The 15,621-nt window shown below is 46.8% G+C and overlaps 1 protein-coding gene across 3 annotated transcripts in view; it reads right to left on the bottom strand.

Moving 5' to 3' along the window:
• LOC138296815 (zinc finger protein 318-like) overlaps positions 1-15,621 on the bottom strand; it is a 142,188-nt gene that overhangs the window by 57,567 nt on the left and 69,000 nt on the right. For all 3 annotated transcript variants that reach the window (XR_011203906.1, XR_011203905.1, XM_069236269.1), the window contains exon 3: positions 10,557-11,574. Coding sequence is in view for 1 of the 3 variants with exons in the window: in XM_069236269.1 (XP_069092370.1) it covers positions 10,557-11,574 (1,018 nt within the window). In the remaining 2 variants the exon portion in view is untranslated. The remainder of the gene's footprint in view (positions 1-10,556; positions 11,575-15,621) is intronic.

Below are 15,621 nucleotides of genomic sequence, written 5' to 3' on the forward strand. Positions count from 1 at the left end.
GGCAGGGGCACATACAGAGAGGACTACAGTTTACCAGCGGGCTGCTCTTGGTCTCGCTGTATGCAGAAGATATACTACTGTTTATCTGCCACCCTGCCACTAATCTCAAACCCATTGTAGATGAAGTAGTCCGCTTTGGTGAATTCTCAGGGCTGCATATTACCTGGATCAAATCAGAGCTTTCAACGCTGACCGACAGCACCCTTCCACCCACAGTTGAGTTCCCCCTGCGATGGTGTGCTTATTCCGCGAAGTACCTCATTATTCATATTCACAGAGACAAAGACCAGGTTGTTTGTTTAACTATAGGCCTGCCGTGGAGAGACTCACTGCCCAAGTGGACAGATGGGTGAAGCTACCATTGTCTATGGTGGGCCGCATTTCACTTATTAAAATGGTGGTTCTCCCACAATTCTTATATCTTTTTGAACATCCCTGTGCCGCTCACAAACTCCTTTTTTGCGACACTCCAGGGTTTGCTCATTCGGCTGATGTAGGCAGACAGGCATCCCCGTATTCGCTGGGAGGTCCTTACCCTTCGTATGAATGGGGTGTTCTTCAGGATTCCTCATCTTCAGCTCTACTATCTTGTGGTGCAATGTCAGTATTTGCACCACTGGTACCACCCAGACGATCGTCTTCCCTATTCAATCCCAGAGCGAAATCTGGCAACCCCTGTCCCATTTGACGCCCTCTTGCCTAGGGGAGTCCTCCTGAACTGCGGAGATATGCAAACTCTCTCTACAACTAGCCGGACATGGCATAGACTGGTCCGCCTACTTCAATATAACACGCTATAGTCCTCAGCGCGGATATTGATTAATTATCCTTTTTTACCTATTACGCAGGAGGCGCTTGTTCAGCGAACATTACAAAGGCTCACACTCCAGACCCTGGGTGATGTCTTTCCAAATGACCACATTCTTGAGCACAGTGGATACCCGCTTTACGGATGCCACCCATTTACAACACTTTGTAGCCAACAGAGCGCTCTGCGTTCACGGTACCCCACTTATCCACTGGATCCGCCTGATTTTGCGCCACTTACCTTGGTCGCTTCAGCGGACTCGGGCACGACTGGTCTCCAAACTATATTGTGTATGTATTGAGGCCCTCCCAGACTCGGACGCACGACTAGAGTCCTGGGAAAGGGACCCGGGAAGCCCCTTATACTAAAAAGTTTGAAAGGCGTGTTTGTGCACAGATGGTTTGTCTACTTTAACCAGCGCCATAAGTTGATCCATTTCAAATTCCTGAGAAAAGCTTATATTACCCCTAGTGACAGCCCGCATTGATCAGAACCGCTCCCCCGCTTGCCTCAAATGGCATGCGCTGACTTTCCACACATAACCTGTACCTGTCCAAATAGGAGGCACTTTTGGTGTGAGGTGTTTCATCAACTATCGATTATTGTGGGATGGCCTCTCCTTCTTGATCGGCTCATGGCTCTTGTGGGTTACACTGGAGATATACCAAAAACTATTAGGCGCCTCATAGCTATTCCACTTTTATTGGCCGAACGCGAGATGGCACTTCTATTGGGCACTAAACGTACGCCAACCGTCACTTCCTGGTTAACAAGTCTGACATATTGCGACACTAACAGTGAACTTTACGCATCGCTACAGCCTGTGACATCTAGGCCAAAAGATATTTGGTAGCCATTGAGGGACTACTTGAGTATACAGGTCACCTCTCCACCGTCCTCACAGTCCTCTATTGAAGCATGATGCACCTGTGGTCCTGTCTTTCCCCCTATTTTTCGGCACCCTTGTGCCAAACATGTTGCCTCTAGGACACTGATTATACTCCTGTTCTGATCAGTCATTTCAAATGTCATGAACCTGTACACCCTGTACTTGTCAAATAGTAATGCCTGTACTCCGAAATAAGGACTTGCCATTTGTGTGTAAAACAGTTTTTCGCTAGACCGACACTGCTATGGGCTTGTTTTTTGTTACATCTGAAAATGATAAATAAAGTGTTAAAAATAAAAAAAAAGGACACCTTCAATAGATCCACACTTCAAATGCTGCTTTCATTGGCACAAGATCTTTGGCAGTGGAAGGTGGCTGGAATCTGGTGCCGGATGGTAACATGACACAATAGGTACCTCATCACTATATACAGAGGCAGTATAATGGCTAACACAGGTGGACTTAACCGACACATGACCATACCCAAATCCTATTAATACAGATTACTCTGATTAATTGGGCACTCACAGAACATTTGCATGTCTGTATGATTCTTGGACAGCTCTTTCACACATGGTCACGGAGGCAGAACATGTGGTAATATTTTCAGACCATGCTACAATGGAACATCACTTACAGCCAGAGAAATGGTTCTAAGACAGAGCAGTGGACTGAATAATGCATTTTTGTCTCACCAAGCAGCCACAATGAAAATGTCACTTACCCAGTGTACATCTGTTCGTGGCATCAGTCGCTGTAGATTCGCATGTTTTGCATAGCTCGCCATCTGGTGTTGGGCCGGAGTGTTACAAGTTGTTTTTCTTTGAAGAAGTCTTTCGAGTCACGGGACCGAGTGACTCCTCCTTTTGTCTCCATTGCGCATGGGCGTCGACTCCATCTTCGATTGTTTTTCCCCGCAGAGGGTGAGGTAGGAGTTGAATTGTAGTAATAGTGCCCATGCAATGGAGTGACTAAGTATGTACCTATTTAAGGTTGAGATGATACATATAGTTGAAGGTAACTTCCAAACTGCTACAGGCTCCCGGGGAGGCGGGTGGGCACATGCGAATCTACAGCGACTGATGCCACGAACAGATGTACACTGGGTAAGTGACATTTTCAGTTCGATGGCATCTGTCGCTGTAGATACGCATGTTTTGCATAGACTAGTAAGCAGTTATCTCCCCAAAAGCGGTGGCTCAGCCTGTAGGAGTGGAAGTAGTTTGAAATAATGTTCTTAATACGGCTTGACCTACTGTGGCTTGTTGTGCGGATAACACATCTACACAGTAGTGCTTGGTGAATGTGTGAGGCGTAGACCATGTGGCTGCCTTACATATTTCTTGCATTGGGATGTTTCCTAGAAAGGCCATGGTAGCACCTTTATTTCTGGTTGAGTGTGCCCTTGGTGTAATGGGCAGCTGTCGTTTAGCTTTAAGGTAGCAGATTTGGATGCATTTAACTATCCATCTGGCTATACCTTGTTTTGATATTGGGTTTCCTGCATGAGGTTTTTGAAATGCAATAAATAGTTGTTTAGTCTTTCTGATGTTCTTTGTTCTGTCAATGTAATACATTAATGCTCTTTTGACATCTAATGTATGTAGTGCCCTTTCAGCTACGGTATCTGGCTGTGGAAAGAACACTGGAAGTTCCACTGTTTGATTTAGATGTAACGGTGAAATAACCTTTGGCAAAAATTTAGGATTAGTCCTTAGGACGACCTTATTCTTGTGTAGTTGTATAAAAGGTTCTTGTATTGTAAACGCCTGAATCTCGCTTACTCTTCTTAGGGAAGTAATGGCGATGAGAAATGCAACCTTCCAGGTTAGGAACTGTATTTCGCAGGAGTGCATGGGTTCAAAAGGTGGACCCATAAGTCTAGTTAGGACAACATTTAGGTTCCATGAAGGAACAGGTGGTGTTCTTGGTGGTATAATTCTCCTAAGGCCCTCCATGAATGCTTTAATGACTGGTATCTTATATAGGGAAGTTGAATAGGTAGTCTGCAGGTATGCAGATATTGCTGCAAGGTGTATTTTAATGGAAGAGAAAGCCAGGTTAGATTTTTGTAAGTGAAGCAAGTAACCCACTACATGTTCTGGAGTTGTGTGTAATGGTTGTATTTGATTAATATGGCAGTAGCAAACAAACCTCTTCCATTTACTTGCATAGCAGTGCCTGGTGGATGGCCTTCTGGCTTGCTTTATGACTTCCATACATTCTTGGGTAAGTTGTAAGTGCCCGAATTCTAGGATCTCAGGAGCCAGATTGCTAGATTCAGCGATGCTGGATCTGGGTGTCTGATCTTTTGGTTGTGTTGTGTCAACAGATCTGGCCTGTTGGGCAATTTGATGTAGGGTACTACTGATAGGTCTAGCAGCGTTGTGTACCAGGGTTGCCTTGCCCAAGTTGGTGCTATTAATATGAGTTTGAGTTTGTTTTGACTGAGTTTGTTTACCAGGTAAGGAAGGAGAGGGAGAGGAGGAAAAGCGTAAGCAAATATCCCTGACCAGTTCATCCATAGGGCATTGCCTTGGGACTGTTTGTGTGGGTATCTGGATGCGAAGTTTTGGCATTTTGCATTCTCCTTCGTCGCAAACAAGTCTATTTGAGGTGTTCCCCAGAGTTTGAAATAGGTGTTCAGAATTTGGGGGTGAATTTCCCATTCGTGGACCTGTTGGTGATCTCGAGAGGGGTTGTCTGCGAGTTGATTTTGGATCCCTGGTATAAATTGTGCTATTAGGCGAATTTGGTTGTGAATTGCCCAACGCCAAATTTTTTGTGCTAGCAGGCTTAACTGCGTGGAGTGTGTCCCCCCTTGCTTGTTTAGATAATACATTGTTGTCATGTTGTCGGTCTTGACGAGAATGTATTTGTGAACTATTATTGGTTGGAAAGCTTTTAGTGCTTGAAAAACTGATAGAAGTTCTAGGTGATTTATATGCAGTTTTGTTTGATGTACGATCCATTGTCCTTGTATGCTGTGTTGATTGAGGTGTGCTCCCCACCCTGTCATGGAAGCATCTGTTGTTATTACGTATTGTGGCACTGGGTCTTGGAAAGGCCGCCCTTTGTTTAAATTTATGTTGTTCCACCACAGAAGCGAGAGGTAAGTTTGGCGGTCTATTAACACCAGATCTAGAAGATGACCCTGTGCTTGAGACCACTGTGATGCTAGGCACTGTTGTAAGGGCCTCATGTGCAGTCTTGCGTTTGGGACAATGGCTATGCATGAAGACATCATGCCTAGGAGTTGTAATATCATCTTTGCTTGTATCTTTTGTGTTGGATACATGCGTTGTATGATGGTGTTGAAATTTTGAATTCTTTGGGGACTTGGAGTGGCTACTCCTTTTGTTGTGTCTATTATGGCTCCTAGGTATTGTTGTACCTTGCACGGCAGAATGTTGGATTTCGTGAAGTTGACGGTGAACCCTAGTTTGAAGAGGGTTTGTATGATCTGATTTGTGTGATTTGAGCACTCTATTAACGAATGGGCCTTGATTAGCCAGTCGTCTAGATATGGGAACACATGTATTTGCTGCCTTCTGATGTGTGCAGCGACTACCACTAGACATTTGGTAAAGACTCTTGGTGCGGTTGTTAATCCGAAAGGCAGTACCTTGAATTGGTAATGTATTCCTTTGAATACAAACCTTAGGTATTTCCTGTGCGATGGGTGTATTGGTATATGGAAATACACGTCCTTGAGGTCTAAAGTTGACATGTAGTCGTGTAGTTTTAGCAATGGTAATACTTCTTGTAGTGTGACCATGTGAAAGTGGTCTGATTTGATGAATGTGTTCACTATTCTGAGGTCTAGGATTGGTCTCAGCGTTTTGTCCTTCTTTGGTATCAGAAAGTACAGTGAGTAAAATCCTGTGTTTATTTGTGTGTTTGGCACTAATTCGATTGCATTCTTTTGCAATAGTGCCTGCACTTCTATCTCCAGGAGATTGGAATGATGTTTTGTCAAATTTTGTGCTTTTGGTGGTATGTTTGGAGGGAATTGTAGAAATTCTATGCAATAATCATGTTGGATAATTGCTAGAACTCAAGTGTCTGTAGTGATTTCCTCCCATGCTTTGTAATAATGACTTATTCTTCCCCCCACTGGTGTTGTGTGGAGGGGGTGAGTGACATGTGAGTCACTGCTTAGTAGTAGGGGTTTTGGGGCTTTGAAATTTTCCTCTATTCCTAGGGAATGGCCCTCCTCTATATTGTCCCCGAAAACCTCCTCTGTACTGTCCCTGGTAACTGGACGGTGTTGCCTGTGAGGTGCTGGCTTGTGTGCTCTGACCCCGAAACCCCCCTCTAAAGGGTGTTTTACGGAATGTGCTGTAATTCCCTTTGCTCTGCGGGGAGTAGAGTGCGCCCATGGCTTTAGCAGTGTCCGTGTCTTTTTTGAGTTTCTCAATCGCTGTGTCCACTTCTGGACCGAACAGTTCTTTTTCATTAAAAGGCATATTGAGAACTGCTTGCTGAATCTCTGGTTTAAATCCAGACGTTCGGAGCCATGCATGCCTTCTGATAGTTACAGATGTATTAATTGTCCGTGCAGCTGTATCTGCAGCGTCCATGGAGGAGCGGATTTGGTTGTTGGAGATGGTCTGTCCCTCCTCAACCACTTGTTTTGCCCTATTTTGTAGGTCCTTGGGCAGATGGTCAATGAGATGTTGCATCTCATCCCAATGGGCTCTGTCATAGCGCGCAAGTAGTGCCTGGGAGTTAGCGATGCGCCACTGGTTTGCAGCTTGTGCTGCGACTCTCTTACCAGCTGCATCGAACTTGCGGCTTTCTTTATCTGGGGGTGGTGCATCTCCAGATGTGTGGGAGTTGGCCCTTTTCCTAGCTGCTCCTACAACGACAGAGTCTGGTGGCAGCTGTGTAGTGATGAAAGCCAGGTCTGTAGGAGGCGCCTTATACTTTTTTTCCACTCTTGGTGTGATTGCCCTACTTTTGACCGGCTTCTTAAAGATTTCTTTTGCGTGCCGGAGCATACCAGGGAGCATAGGCAGGCTTTGGTAGGAGCTGTGGGTGGAGGAGAGTGTGTTGAATAAAAAGTCATCCTCGACCTGTTCTGAGTGGAGGCTTACATTGTGAAATTGTGCTGCTCTAGCCACCACTTGAGAATTCGCAGTGCTGTCCTCTGGTGGAGATGGCTTCGTAGGGTATGCCTCCGGACTGTTATCTGACACTGGGGCGTCGTATAAGTCCCATGCGTCTTGATCTTGGTCACCCTGGCTCATGGTGGTGTGAGCTGGGGAATGTGATGGAGTTTGTGCTGGTGAGACGTTAATCACAGGTGGAGGAGAGGGTGGTGGGGTAACTTTTTTCACCACTTTTGTTTGTGGTGTTTGTTCAGTTTGGAACTCCAATCTTCTCTTTCTTCTAATAGGGGGAAGGGTGCTTATTTTTCCTGTCCCCTGCTGTATGAAAATACGCTTTTGCGTATGGTCTACATCAGTTGAGTGTAGTTCTTCCTCAAACCTATGCTTTTGCATTTGGGAGGTTAGCGAGTGCTCTTCTGTATAAGAGCCTGAAACTGGGTCGGTTGCAGTTTGTTTTGGCACCGAAACCCTGTCTGCATCTTTTTTCGGCTCCGAGGTGACTTTTTTCTTTTTCGGGGCCGAAACCTCTCGGCGTCGATCTTCTTCGGTGCCGCTGTCTCGGCGTCGAGCCGTGTCTACACCGGTATCTCGGTGTCGATGCTTGTCTCCAGCACTTTCTCGGTCCCGAGAAGGCTTCGTGCCGGTGTCTCGACCGGAGTCGGACGATCTCGGCACTGTTTGGGCCTTTTTCGGTGCCGACGGTCGGTCACCGAATTTATGGGTCGAGCCATGGCCTGGTGGCAGTGGCGTCTCCTGGGCCTTGTAAATCTTCTTCTGAGTGGTTTTCGACGTCCTACTCACGGTTTGTGTATCGTCGAATCCTTCGGAGTCCGATTCTTGGATCGAAAAGGTTCCCTCCTCTTCTTGTTCCTCGAACTCCCGGTGGGCTGTCGGCGCGGACGCCATCTGAAGTCTTCTGGCTCGACGGTCTCGGAGAGTTTTTCGGGACCGGAACGCACGACAGGCCTCGCAGGTGTCTTCACTGTGCTCAGGTGACAGGCACAGGTTGCAGACCAAGTGTTGGTCTGTATAGGGGTATTTATTGTGGCATTTGGGACAGAAACGGAACGGGGTCCGTTCCATCGGCGTTCTTCTGCACGCGGTCGGGCCGACCAGGCCCCGACGGGGGAAATCGAAAAAATTACCCCGAAGGGCACCGAAGCTCTTCGATCTTAGACGCGGTGTTGAATCTAACTACGCCGACCCCGAACGCAACAATACCGACGAAAATCTTCCGAAATTAGCTATCTTTCCGTTCCGAAACTCGGAGCGACAGGGACACGTCCGAACCCGATGGCGGAAAAAAAACAATCGAAGATGGAGTCGACGCCCATGCGCAATGGAGACAAAAGTAGGAGTCAATCGGTCCCGTGACTCGAAAGACTTCTTCGAAGAAAAACAACTTGTAACACTCCGGCCCAACACCAGATGGCGAGCTATGCAAAACATGCGTATCTACAGCGACAGATGCCATCGAACATGTGGTTTCAGAAAATTGTACTGAATTCCTCAAGTTTATCAATTCAAACAATTGCAGTCTGTAAACTACTTGGGTGCGCTCTGAAGGAGGTGGTATGTGGAAGTTTTATAGCTTAGGGGGTTGGTCTTATGAGATCGAGCAAGGTGGTTCGGGACAAAGTGCAGAATGATTTGCAATAAGCTGAGGCCTCATGAAGACATTATCTCTTCTGGAGCACCTGGCTTAAGGTTCTGAAACTTTGGGGACAATTAAGGTTGTCAGACCTCAACAAGGCAGAGCACGCTCTAGCCAAGGTTGTGCAAATTTTGACGGAGGGGAATTTAGGGGGCAAGAAGTCCTGGAGACTAATATCCACCACATAGAAGGCAATATGGGTGCATTCTTTTCTGGAAAGTATTAAGAACCAGCATAGTACAAGGCTACTAAGCAAGGTCAATTGGTTCACTGATACCACAAGCAGCTTTACAACCCCAACCCAGCAAACCCAACTCGTGTGACTGAATACACAAGCACAGGACTCTATAAACTTACCACCTGTCACACCAAAGGCATAGCGAAGGAATAAATAATAAAACATGATTGAACTCCCGAAGATCTCTAGGGATGTAGGCTCAGGTGGCTTCACGCCAACATTCTACAAAACTCCACAGCCCTGGACATCCATCATTTGTGTTTGTTTGCTTTTGTCGCCTTAAGTGCGCCAGGAACGCCCAGACGTGGGTCCCGGGCTTACTATGCCACTGGATTTAAGCTAGCCTGCCAGATAAAGGGTGATACCCTGAAACCGGCCCATAGAGAACCTGGTCTGTCAGTTCGGGCTAGACTGCTTCCATGGGGAACACGTTCAAGACTGAATTGCAAAAGAATTGATGGATTAAACCCGGATCTGTGACTGGGGGTGAATGTTTGATTGGTTCCGCATTCCACCCATCATTTGTGTTTGTTTCCTTTTGTTACCCAATTGTGTGGCAGGTGTTCACATCAGCCCTGTGTACATTTCCATAGTAGGTCAGAGCTTTAAAAACAATAGTGTTTTATCCAATAATGTGGCAGGTTGTTCACATCAAATGTGAATAATTGCTGAAAGACTATCAGCGCTTCATACAGTTACGTGGTGGGTCAATGTAATAACACTTAAAACAGTCAGCTCTTTAAACAGATATGTTGGGGGCCCATATGGGCACAATTATGCAGTAACTTAAGACCTGTGGCAAGTGGTAAAGTTACAATATGTTCACACACAATACAAAGCACCACATAGGTGGGATCCTTAAAGAAATACAGATTGTTCCATAAAATTGTTGCTGGTACCCACAATGCTTTCTTTTGATTTTAACAATTGGTACCCAGGCCCTGACGTACACTGGATTACCCCATCAGTTTATAAGCATTTAGACTGAAGTCCAAGTGTCAAAGACATTACCTTCTATTAATTTATTTAAAGACGTCAGAACGCAGGCAAACAGACTGAGGCAAAACCAAGGACATGCCCTTGCCTGCCATCACGTAAAACAAGATAACTTCGTACAGCAACTATCTCAACAGCATCGCGAACACCTGCAATAGGTCAGCAAACCTCAGAGCTCTTCGTTCCTACAGCCAGTTAGACAGTCTAGAAACCTTTGGTCTCAGCCTTCGAAACCATACTCTCAAACAGGAGGCAATGCATTTATTTGGTGTATTCTAGTCTGCATTTTTTTCAAAACAGGCACTGGAAGCAGTGCAGTTCTCCCTCAAATAAGCCAGGAAAGAGTGCCATGAAAACAAATACCCAAAACATCCTCTGTGAGAAGCTGAGAGAATCAATCCAAAGGTGAAAAGATGCAGAATCAGGGCATGAGTCCTTATCATCATCATCATCATCGGTCAATTTGTGCTGCTTTGTCTTAATCCAGTTGAAAAACAATAATTAAAACAAAAACAGAACACTGTTGTTGAAGCTTTTTAGGGTCCTAAACTCGGATATTTGGAACATTCGGGGGGGGGGGGGTTAGTGATGATCCTATCCAAGAGAACAAACTAAAAATAACAAACAAACAATTAATTGCACAATGGATTTACAAACAAAGGGAAGATGCAGACATTTGCGTTCATGATACTCTTACACAAGAGGGACATTTCCTGGACTTTGTGAAACAGACATTATGTGTTTTAAAATCAGAGCAAGTACTAAAGGAGTAATCCTGTGGTCTACAGCTAAGACACCTCTACATCCACCTATTCACACTCAAACAGCTTCCAAATGTAGGGAAATAGTGCTCAAACCTGACTGGGTAGACTCAATGACACGCCATCCTTTACAGCTTTATTCTTCTTAATGGACAGCGACTGATCCTGCCGGTGCAGCATCTTGGCTGAACTCTGAATCAGGGAACCTAATGATACATCAACTTTCTTTTTCTGTATCTCATCATTGAATAAAGTTACGTTAATGGTGACTTCATTATTCTTTGTCCTTAGGCTCTTTTCCAATATTAGCCTGCGGGGATTAGGAACGGGACTCTTACTTCGTTTAAGGCTTGTGCTTTTGTGCTGGTTTGCACTGCTGCTTTGGGTCTTTTTTCTGCTGATGCTCGTACTCTGAGTTCTACTATTGCTCCTTCCTTGCGGCCCACTGCTGGTCTTTCCCCGGGACGCACTGTAGCTCCCCACTCGCTGCCTGCTCCTCGTTCGATGTCTACTTCTACTCCTCAGCCGGTGTCTACTTCTGCTCCGGTGTCTACTCCTGCTCCGGTGTCTGCTCATGCTCCTGCCCCGGTGTCTACTATTGCTCCTAATTCTAGGACTGCTCCTGTCTCTGTGTCTACTGCTGCTTCTGCCCCTCCGCCTGCTATTGCTCCCAGCACGGGCTCCACCGCTGCTTCGGTCTGGCTGTCTGAGCTTACTGCTGCTGCTCTTGCTGCTACTACTGCTAACGCTGCTGCTCCTCCTGCTGACCCTCCCACTCCTGGTGCCAGAGCTGCTGGCACCGCTCCCAGTTTTCCTGCAGACCAAATGCTCTCCTCTCAGTCCCGGGGGGTCCTTGTTCACGCAGCCTTTTTCCTCATTCTCTGCGCGGCTCAGACGGCTGCCGTCAGTCTTTGAGTGGAGGGGCGTTTTGTTGCACTGGTCGGTTTCCGGCTTTGGGATCTGGAGAGCTTCTAAGCAGAGACGGAAAGCAGCTTCAACGTCAACTTTTCCCTCATGCTCTGTCAAGTCTACGCTGGGTGGCTCTCCTCCAACAGACGGATGCTTATTTGAAATTTGGGAACCCCATCCAACAGCTTCAGCACCATCCTCCTCACTAGCAAAAAAAGGAAGAACATGAAACATACTACACACTGATATAAAAGCAAACAAAGTCAGTTATGTGAATGAATACACAGTTTAAATGCCTTGCATTCGTTTGGAACAGTGTCAATCAATACGTGGACAGAGATTATGGTCTCTGGGTACTAAGGGATAACATTTTAAAATTTAACCAGTTGCCTACTTGGAACAGCCTTTTGTACAAGGTTAATTTGCTCTGTGGCACCTTCTGTGACACTTTTCATCAATATTATTTCTGTCAAAGGGAACCGGTTTCTCTAATGGGTTTTTCACTGCACGCTGGTCCTTGTTTAATTTGGTGTATACAGAACATAAAAAAAAAACAGCCTTTCATCTTTGTTAAAACAGGTGTATAAAAAAGTTAGTCAAACTTTTTCACGTTATTATATACATTTGTTTTACCTACAACTGGGTGACCAGTATTACCCATGTACACGGTGGTCACTCACAATATCGAGTCCATTCTTGACACTTCCCCCAGGTGTGCACCACACAAGTAATAAAGAATCTTAAGATACTAACAGCGCTTCATTCTTCAAAGATTTCCAATAGCTGGAGTAACTTTCAACGACATCACGTGAACAACCAGTGGACTATTTCCACAGAAAGACTGAGATCATTGAATCTTCTCTGACTTAGCAACAGAATGCCTTACACCATACACTCACTGGATGTACTGATCTTAACTGTAATCAAATGCTCTACCTACCTCAATGTGCTCCACACGGAGCAGACGTACAGTGGTATACACACCAAAAAGCCTCCAGCATGTGGAGTAAGTGTAAAATTCAGAGGAGAATATGCCAGCCAAATTTTCTCCACCACAGGCATGGGATGGTAGAAGGAATTATGGTGGCACACTCTGCTCTGGACTTCTCCCCAATCAGGATGGGTTTTTCGTGAAACTTTCTTTATTAAGGTTGTATTGGTACAGACATCAATGCACTGACCACAGGGCCTGGAGCCAACTGCAAACTGACTGGCCATTATCACGAAGAACAGAGTAATAGAGCACAACTTATCCCTTTGTCAGTAAATTCTAGGCATGCAATGTAGTACCACTATATAGTAAAACATCCTAACAAGGATTACATTAACATTGAAACTACAGAACATCGAGTCAACAAGCATAGAGAGGTCAAAGTAAGAAAAAATAGATTTCCATCAACGGGGTTGGTATGACGAGGAGGACTATTACATCAGGGGGTCGAGTGCCGCATTGGGGGGAGGGGGGGGAGGGGTCAGGGGGTTCATGGGGGAAATCTGATATCTGGAATAAACGGAGAGCCCTTGTGCGGGGATGAGAAGAGAAGAGCGAAAATCCCCTGGATCGGAACTTCACTAAGGGTCCCCAAATGTAGTCAAAATTTGCCCTGTTATTTGTCAACATATTGGCCAAACGATCCATAGACGGTGCCCGTCATAGCCTGGCGTATGTAAGGAAATGCCTCCTTGGCATGGTTACCCCCCGACTTTTTGCCTTTGCTGATGCTAAGTTTTGATTTGAAAGTGTGCTGAGGCCTGCTAACCAGGCCCCAGCACCAATGTCTTTCCCTAACCTGTACTTTTGTTTCCACAACTGGCACACCCTGGCATTCAGGTAAGTCCCTTGTAACTGGTACCCCTGGTACCAAGGGCCCTGATGCCGGGGAAGGTCTCTAAAGGATGCAGCATGTCGTATGCCACCCTGGGGACCCCTCACTCAGCACAGACACACTGCTTGCCAGCTTGTGTGTGCTGGTGAGGACAAAACAGGTAAGTCGACATGGCACTCCCCTCAGGGTGCCATGCCAACCTCACACTGCCTATGCAGTATAGATAAGTCACCCCTCTAGCAGGCCTTACAGCCCTAAGGCAGGGTGCAATATACCATAGGTGAGGGCACCAGTGCATGAGCACTGTGCCCCTACAGTGTCTAAGCAAAACCTTAGACATTGTAAGTGCAGGGTAGCCATAAGAGTAAATGGTCTAGGAGTCTGTCAAACACGAACTCCACAGCACCATAATGGCTACACTGAAAACTTGGAAGTTTGGTATCAAACTTCTCAGCAAAATAAATGCACACTGATGCCAGTGTACATTTTATTGTAACATACACCCCAGAGGGCACCTTAGAGGTGCCCCCTGAAACCTCAACCAACTACCCGTGTAGGCTGACTGGTTTTAGCAGCCTGCCACACTCGACATGTTGCTGGCCACATGGGGAGAGTGCCTTTGTCACTCTGTGGCTAGTAACAAAGCCTGTACTGGGTGGAGATGCTTATCACCTCCCCCTTGCAGAAACGTTAACACCTGGTGGTGAGCCTCAAAGGCTCACCCCCTTTGTTACAGCACCCCAGGGCATTCCAGCTAGTGGAGTTGCCCGCCCCCTCCGGCCACGGCCCCACTTTTGGCGGCAAGGCCGGAGGAGATAATGAGAAAAACAAGGAGGAGTCACTGGCCAGTCAGGACAGCCCCTAAGGCAACCTGAGCTGAGGTGACTGACTTTTAGAAATCCTCCATCTTGCAGATGGAGGATTCCCCCAATAGGGATAGGAATGTGACCCCCTCCCCTTGGGAGAAGGCACAAAGAGGGTGTAGCCACCCTCAGGGGTAGTAGCCATTGGCTACTGCCCTCCCAAACCTAAACACCCCCCTAAATTCTGTATTTAGGGGCTCCCCAGAACCTAGGAAGTCAGATTCCTGCAACCTAAGAAGAAGAGGACTGCTAAGCTGAAAAACCCTGCAGAGAAGACGGAGACTCCAACTGCTTTGGCCCCAGCTCTACCGGCCTGTCTCCCCCCCTTCTAAAGACACTGCTCCAGCGACACTCTCCCCAGGGACCAGCGACCTCTGAATCCTCAGAGGACTGCCCTGCTCTAGAAGGACCAAGAAACTCCAGAGGAGAGCGGCCCTGTTCACCCAAGACTGCAACTTTGTAACAAAGGAGCAACTTTAAAACAACTTGCGTTTCCCGCTGGAAGCGTGAGACTTGCTACTCTGCACCGACGCCCCCGGCTAAACTTGTGGAGAACAATCACTTCAGGGAGGACTCCCCAGCGACTGCGAGACCGTGAGTAGCCAGAGTTGCCCCCCCGAGCCCCCACAGCGACGCCTGCAGAAGGAATCCCGAGGCTCCCCCTGACCGCGACTGCCTGCTTCCCAGATCCTGACGCCTGGTAAAGACTCTGCACCCGCAGCCCCCAGGACCTGAAAGATCGGAACTCCAGTGCCGGAGTGACCCCCAGGAGGCCCTCTCCCTTGCCCAGATGGTGGCTACCCCGAGGAGCCCCCCCCTTGCCTGCATCGCTGAAGAGACCCCTTGGTCTCCCATTGATTTCTATTGGAAACCGACTCGTGTTTGCACCCTGCACCCGGCCGCCCCCGTGCTGCTGAGGGTGTACTTTCTGTGTTGACTTGTGTCCCCCCCGGTGCCCTACAAAACCCCCCTGGTCTGCCCTCGGAAGACGCGGGTACTTACCTGCTGGCAGACTGGAACCGGGGCACCCCCTTCTCCATTGAAGCCTATGCGTTTTGGGCACCACTTTGACCTCTGCACCTGACCGCCCCCGAGCTGCTGGTGTGGTAACTTTGGGGTTGCTCTGAACCCCCAACGGTGGGCTACTTTGGACCCAAACTTGAACCCCATAGGTGGTTTACTTACCTGCAAAAACTAAGTAACTCTTACTCCCCCCAGGAACTGTTGAAAATTGCATTGTCTAGTTTTAAAATAGCTATATGTGATTTATTTGAAAACTGTGTATGCTATTTTGATTATTCAAAGTTCCTAAAGTACCTACCTGCAATACCTTTCAATTGAAGTATTACATGTAAAATTTGAACCTGTGGTTCTTAAAATAAACTAAGAAAATATATTTTTCTATACAAAAACCTATTGGCCTGGAATTGTCTCAGAGTGTGTGTTCCTCCTTTATTGCTTGTGTATGTACAACAAATGCTTAACACTACTCCTTTGATAAGCCTACTGCTCGACCACACTACCACAAAATAGAGCATTAGTATTATCTCTTTTGTGCATACT

The sequence above is a fragment of the Pleurodeles waltl genome, chromosome 5 (genome assembly GCF_031143425.1).
Source record: "Pleurodeles waltl isolate 20211129_DDA chromosome 5, aPleWal1.hap1.20221129, whole genome shotgun sequence".
Classification (NCBI taxonomy): Eukaryota; Metazoa; Chordata; class Amphibia; order Caudata; family Salamandridae; genus Pleurodeles; species Pleurodeles waltl.